We start from the raw sequence: 7,310 nt of genomic DNA on the forward strand, positions 1-7,310 counted from the left end.
TTTATATTCATCTATGAGTGCATGATTATTGTACTTCCTGATAAGTTTATGTCTGTGAGTCCATGCTGATTGTAATTGTTAAGTATTTCATTATCTATTTTTTCATCCTTGTTCTAGACACTGACTTATATTTGTTAACTAACATTTGACATTCTTTTGGGATCGTTTGTATAATTGTCACCTTTGAATGGTCCAGTGGTCTGAATTGGGGCATGAAGTGGTCAGAGGAAACTACAGAAGGGTCTGTGGGGCCTGTATGGACAGAGGGTTATGATTTCAGTGCACTACATGAGAAATAAAGAGTGGATGTGAATGAATGAGGCTGTTTCTTCATCTGATCCTGGCACCACCTTGCTAACCTAGGAAATGGTGAAAATGCATGAAAAAAATATACACATGTATTATACCTGAGTATTGGGAAGAATGAATAATTCCCACACATTCCTTTGTAACTTAGAAGGCAACCAAAGAGGGTGTAACTTAGGGTGGATTCTCTTTCCTAGTATTTTGATTTATAAAAGTATGAACAGAGTAGGGATCTAGACAAGGAGTGCCAATTCTCTTTGATGGATCAGGCTGGGGTGTGTGGATTTAACAAAGGTGAGAGGAAGAGAGATGGCTCTGGTTGAAACAAAGCAAAAGAAGGGTTAGAATTATTTGGGAATGTCATAGGGATAAAGTCTGGAAGTTAGTGTACGAGCTAAGGAAAGAGGTATGCTTTGCTGCTGAAGGAATAGATTTTTGGAATTTGCGAAGGTGAAAGAAAATAAGACCCAAACTAAAGTGGGTTGAAATGAAATTGGATTATGAGAAGTGAGTGATCATTAGTGTAACTTTAGCATCAGAATATGTGAGGATTAAGGAAGAAGAGTAAGTGTTTTGGAAGTTGAATGAGAGTATGAGCAGTTTTGATACAAGGAATTGGGTATTAGTAATTGATGGTTTAAATGTGAGAGTAGGTAATGTGGCAGTTGTTAGGGAGCATGGGGCCACCCAGTGTTGTGAATTATAATGGTGAATAGCTTGTGGAGTTATGTGCCAGAGAAGGACTTGTTATTGGGAGTACCCATTTTAAAAAAGAGACATATTCATAGGTATATGTGGATGAGTTGGGGTGATGGAAAGTGGGCATCATTGAATTATGTACTAATTGATAAATGTGCAAAGGTGAGACTCATGGATTTGAAAGTTTTTAGTGGGGTAGCTGGTGGGATGTCGTGTCATTACTTCATAAGAGATGAGGTTAAATGTTTGTAGAGGCTTTAGGAAAATAGGAAATGATATGGATGGGTGGAGGGTGATGAATGTGTGAACTTAGAAAGTAGACTTGTTTAAAGAGATACTAACTCATTGATATTTAGATTTGAATGGCAAAAAGCGAGAGTAAATGAAGTTAGAAGAGTGGGAGAGGGAAGGAAGGTATTTAGGGAAGCACTGGGTACTTGTGTGAGAGAAGTGTAAGGCATGCAGAAAGTGGAAGGTGGATAGGTGAGAAAAGGTAGGATGAGGAAGTTGAATTACAAATTGCTAGTGAAAGAGAAAAAAGGGGTGTAAGTACATTTTTTATTGGGAAGAAGTATAAGATATAGAAGAGGATGTGGCAGGACGTCAAGAGGAAGGTGCTTAAGCCAAAAAAGAGAGCAGATGAGTGTTGTGTTGAGCAAGTATCAGCAAACTTTTGGAAGAATAAGAAAATATTTTATAAGGAGGTTAATAGTGTGAGGAAAAATAGAAGATATGGGAACATCAATGAAGGGGGTGAATGGTGAAGTGGTAACATGCAGAAATGAAGTGAAGTGATGAAACTGAAAACAGCAAGAATATGGAGCTTTGTAGAGAGTAAGTAGTAGTTGGTAGGTAGCCAACAACCTGGGAGGTATTTTACCAGTTCTGCATGTCTGGGTGTCAGGAAGGTTAGTGACAGGTGCGTAGTGGGACAGCACTTCGGTGGTTCTTAACTTGCACTCCTCCAACCCAGGTAGGTGTCTTTTCTTTCTGCCTCACCCACACATAGACTACTGGCATTTTGTCCACAAACATACAATCTCTGTCATACAGGACACTTGACAACACTGTAACTCACACAGCTCATTCTTCACAACTAGATTTTCCTGCGGTGAGCACTGTGTGCTAGCCTTCCCTTTTGGGAAAATGGTAGGAGCAGTAGATAGAAGTAGTAAGTTGGAACATTTAGGCTTGAGCATTAGGTAGAAACACTAAGTAGGATCATGAGATAGAAGTAGTCAGTAGGAACATCAGGTATAGAAGCCTCTGTATACTTTGTGCCAGAGTTGCTTTGTGCTAGTGGCCTATTAAGGTTCAGGCACTAAAGGCTAAGAAGCAACACTGGATTCACTAGTTATGGAGATTCTGTTGCCATGGCCACCCCTTGAGGGGATTCAACTTGGGAACAGATGCTAGCATTATAGATAGGTAGAGAAATAAATAAAATTAAATGTTGATTTGTTTGGTGAGAAATGTGCTGTAGAGATTATGTCACTTTACACATAACTGTACAATCTTGGGGATGTGCTGGAGAGATTGTGTCATCCAGCACATAAAGGTACAATCTTAGGGATATGTTGGAGAGATAGTTTCACCATACACATAAAGGTACAATCTTGGGGATATGCTAGAGAGATTGTTTCTTCCTACACATAAATGTACAATCTTGGAGATGTGCTGGAGAGATTGTTTCACTTGTAGAGATACAGTCTTGGATCCTTTTAGTTTTTTTTGTTAGTGAGTTGAGACAGTAATGAATAAGTAAGTAAGATTGGTATTCATCATCATAAACAGTGATTAGTAAAATGACTTCTGTAATTAGCTAGGACAGGGATGTCACCAAAACTGAATTGGTTGTAAAAACATGAATATATGAGTGAGGTGAATTGGAGGTGACAAAAGTGAAAGTTATTGCTATATTGGGCAAGAGTTACCCTACCATCCTCTATTGAAGGAAATATTGAGCAAGAGTTTCCTGTCATCCTCAACAGTACGAAAAGTTGGGCAAGGTTACCTTACTGTCCTCTGTTGAAGGAAATTTTGAGCAAAAGTCGCCTGCCTTCCTCCACAGTATGAAAAGTTGGGCAAAAAGTTACCCTATCTTCCTTTAAAGTCAGAAAAGATTAGGCAAGAAAAGATTACCATCCTCTATTGAAGGAAATATTGAGCAAGAGTTTCCTGTCATCCTCAACAGTACGAAAAGTTGGGCAAGGTTACCTTACTGTCCTCTGTTGAAGGAAATTTTGAGCAAAAGTCGCCTACCTTCCTCTATAGTGTGAAAAGTTGGGCAATAGTTGCCCTACCTATGTCTATAACGGGAAAAGTTGGGCAAGAGTCATCCTATCGTCCTCAACAGTAGGAAAAGTTGGGCAAGAGTTGCCCTACCTTCATCTATAGTAGGAAAAGTTGGGCAAGAATCACCTTACCTTCCTCCATAGTAGGAAAAGTTGGACAGGAGTTGCCCTACCTTCCTCTACAATAGGAAAAGTTAGGAAAGAGTCACCTTACCCTCCTCTGCATTAGGAAAGATTTGGCAAGATTCAACTTACCTTTCTCTACAGTAGGAAAAAGACAAGTCACCCTACCTTCCCCCATAGTAGGAAAAAAGCAAGTCACCCTACCTTCCTCCATAGTAGGAAAAGTTGGGCAAGAGTTGCCCTACCTTCCTCTGTTGTAGGGAAAAGTTTTAGAAAATTTAATCATTAAAGTATGATTTATTATGAAATAGGAGTGTTTATGTATTAAGTTATTTTACATGTACATTTAATGAATTATGAGGAAGTTGAGTTAGTCTAAATAGTAATTAAGTTGTGTAGTTGTGCATTTATAGGTTTTCATTTAGTTAACACTTATGTTTATATTTTCAGGGTATGTGTAGGTATTCAAGTTCCCCCCAACGATGACGTGAACTGGTACTGTCCACGTTGCTTGTCTCAGCACAAACAGCGTGGTCCACCTCCGGAAAAGAAGAAACGTGGTCGTAAAAAGAAATAATTCAAAAGCAGAGAAATTTATAAAATAGTGAAGTTAAATGTCTTAACGTAATAGTTTATCTAGTTAGCTTAATAGTTTTTCAGAATCTACCAAACCCGTGCAATGAGTAGTACAATTTTGATGCGACAGTGAGTGACAATGTCATGCAAAGATATCTGGTGTCATCTTACTTGGTTATACATAATGTGCATCCATATATACCATCATCAGCAGTTTTTTCTTTGTTCAAAATTGATAAAATCCTTTTTAATGTTCACAAGATGAGGAATATTGTTGATTACTCCTTTTTATTGTTAATTGCCAGTCAGTGGCATTAATGAACTTCACCTGCATGTGGTTACATCATAAGTGAAAACTCACTCTCAAAGTACAGTCTTTGTGAAAAGCTTTTCACTGCAGGAGTCCATCCTTTCCTTGTTATTGATTATAGTGTAGCCTTGAAGCTATATGAGGTCCTGGAGAAGGTGTCCCAAGGTTAAGTACTTTGATAACAATAATGATGCCTGTCAATTATCCAAAATAATTTTTTCCATTTGTATTATTATTGTATAATGCTAAGATCCCTTCTGCTAGGGCTTCTGTAGCTTCACAGTGATGCTGCTATCACTATCAGGTAGAGGATGGACCCCTTTGTAGCGAGACTTTCTTCAATGGGATCGTAGTTAGATGATACAACCTTACCAAAGGTGAATTTCACCTGCAGCATTACCACAAGCAAATGGAATCCAGTAATGCTTTTCCAGCCTGTAAATCAGCATAGGATGAGCAGTATCTTGCTGGCCTGGTTGACCTCTCTTTGCTTAGTGACCAATTTCTTTTACCAGTGGCTGTAAGTGGGCTGAGTTCTCATAGTCATGCATGAAACTTATGATGACTGTGGACTCTTTACAGCCCAGTTTGAAATTAAAGATTTTGGAGGCCACAGCACCAAACTAATTGTACAAATACAGGCCCTTTGTAGGTGGATTTTTTTATGTATTTATGTTTATGTTCATTTCTTTGTCATTGTATTTGTGGTCATTTGTATTTTCATGTTTTTTCTTTTAGTGCATCTGTGTGGTTAGGTGGGACAAACACAAAATAGGTTACCTTTAACACTGAACTAGAGTGTTCTTTTATGACACACTTGATACTGAACATATGCAGACTCATTTACCTTCTTCACCATAAGCATTTCTTTTGAATAGATTTATCTTTATTTACATGGTGTGGTGAAGAAAAGAGATGGCAAAAGACTTGTGTAAGATGAAGTGTAGAGGGAGTAGATGGGATTGCAGTTGAATGTCCTAAGAGGGGGTGACTGTGTTGATTGGTTGGTTGATTAGGGTTTTCAGTGTATGCATAGATCTTGGTGAAGTGCCGAGGATTGGCAGAATGTCCGTTTAGTGCTGTTGTATAAGGGGAAGGGTGACTGAATGTTCAAATCTCAGAGGTATAAGTTTATTGAAGGCACCTGGTAAGTTGTATGGGCGAGTGGTTGTTGAGAGGGTGGTGGCATGCACAGAGCTTTAGATTGGGGAGGAACATTGTAGCTTAAGGAGTGGTAGAGAATGTGTGGATCAGATGTTTGCTCTGAAAAATGTGCCCATGAAATACTTAGAGAAGGAGAAGAATTTGTATATGGTGTTGATGAATCTGGTGAAGTTGTGTAAGAGAATTAATAGAGATGCTTTGTAGAAGTTGTTGCTGATATATGGGATGGAAGTAAAGCTGTTGGCAGCAGTGAAGAGTTTGTATCAATAGAGTAAAATGTGTGTGTGAGCAGGAAGGAAGAGTGAGTGGTCCTGGTAAAGGTGGGTCAGTGGCAGGGATTGAGGTCATCATGGCTGTTGAATTTGTTTATGGGTGGAATGGTGAGGGAGTGAGTGCAAGGGTCTTTGAGAGAGGAGCAGGTATGCAGTCTGTTGTAGGGTGAAGGGAGCCTGGGAAATGAGTTAGTTGTTCGCTTCACGCAGATTTGAGCAAGAACTGTAGAAGCTGATGTCTTTGTTTAGAAGAGTGAATGAAAGAAGAAAGTTATGATTAAGTATGAATAAGAGCAATGTTCTTAAGTGTAGCAGTGGAAGCAGACAGTTTAGTATACATGAGAAAGACAGACAACAGGGGGCCTGATTGGCTCATGGCTGGGTTGTCTGGTAAAAAAGAAAAAGTTTAACTTGACAGGAAAATATAATTCCGCTCAGTAGTTTTTTAAGCTATCACCAACTCCCTGCTGCTGCACATTAACCTTCTGCTGTTCCCATTAGTACTGTTGTTCATGCAGTTTATTTCTGGCATTTTTCTCAGAGTATACCTGAAAAAATGAAATATTTGTCTAAATGACTTTTGAAGGTATTTGTAGTCTTAGCATTCACCATGCCTAACAGTAACTTATTCCATTGCTCAACATACCTATCGGAAGAGCAGTTTTCCCAAGTCTATATTGCATCTTTAAGCTTTGAGTTTTATTCCATTTATGCTGGTAACCGTATTTTCTTGTATTTCAAAAGGATGTTCATGATTTACTTTATCGAACTTGTTCAGAATTTTGAACACTTGGATTAAGTCACTGCGAAGTCTACATTTTTTAAGGGAGAAGAGATCCAGTCATTTTAGCCTCTCTTCACTTGCCAGATTTCTAAGGAACGGCATCAAATTTGTTGCATGTCTTTATACTTGCTCCAATTTTTCCTCATCTCTTTTATAGCTTGGGGACCAAAACATGGCGGCATATTGAAGGTGTAGTCTCACTAGAGAATTATGAATTGTGAGAACTGTTTCTGGTGTCTTGTAATCTATGTTCCTGGCAATGAAATCTAACATGGGTTACCTTTTTTACTTGTTCCTTGACACTGTTTAGTGTACTTCAGATTGTTGCTAATGAAAATTCCAAGGTCCTTTCTTCTTTACTTCAGTTAGAGAATTTCCAAATAGTTTGTAGCCATAATGTATATTGTCTACATCACACTTCATATGCCATCTGTCTGACCATTCTGCTAAAAAGATAAGATCCTTTTGAATCATATTGCAGTCCTGCCTGTTTACAGTTCTACCTCCTAGTTTAGTATCATCAGCAAATTTGGAGATCTTAGATATGAGACCAAGTTCTAGGTCATTAATGTAGAATATGAAAAGAATGGGGCCTAGGACGGACTCCTGTGGCACACCACTCATTATGTCTAGCCAGTCTGAGGCTCCACTGTTTGATACCACTCACTGCTTTTTTCTGGTTAGCCAGTCTCTGATCCATGTACAGAGTTCTTCACTGATTCCATGTGCTTTGAGTTTATGTAAAAGTCTCTAGTGAGGTACTTTATTGAAAGCCTTTTATT

The 7,310-nt window shown here is 38.7% G+C and overlaps 1 protein-coding gene across 2 annotated transcripts in view; it reads left to right on the plus strand.

Moving 5' to 3' along the window:
* Positions 1-6,875, plus strand: part of Taf3 (TBP-associated factor 3) — a 67,389-nt gene extending 60,514 nt beyond the window's left edge. For both annotated transcript variants that reach the window (XM_071667768.1, XM_071667769.1), the window contains one exon: positions 3,873-6,875. In XM_071667768.1, coding sequence (XP_071523869.1) covers positions 3,873-3,999 — 127 coding nt within the window. In that variant the 3' untranslated portion in view covers positions 4,000-6,875. The remainder of the gene's footprint in view (positions 1-3,872) is intronic.
* The last annotated feature ends 435 nt before the right edge of the window (positions 6,876-7,310 follow it).

The sequence above is a fragment of the Panulirus ornatus genome, chromosome 12 (assembly GCF_036320965.1).
Source record: "Panulirus ornatus isolate Po-2019 chromosome 12, ASM3632096v1, whole genome shotgun sequence".
Lineage (NCBI taxonomy): Eukaryota > Metazoa > Arthropoda > Malacostraca > Decapoda > Palinuridae > Panulirus > Panulirus ornatus.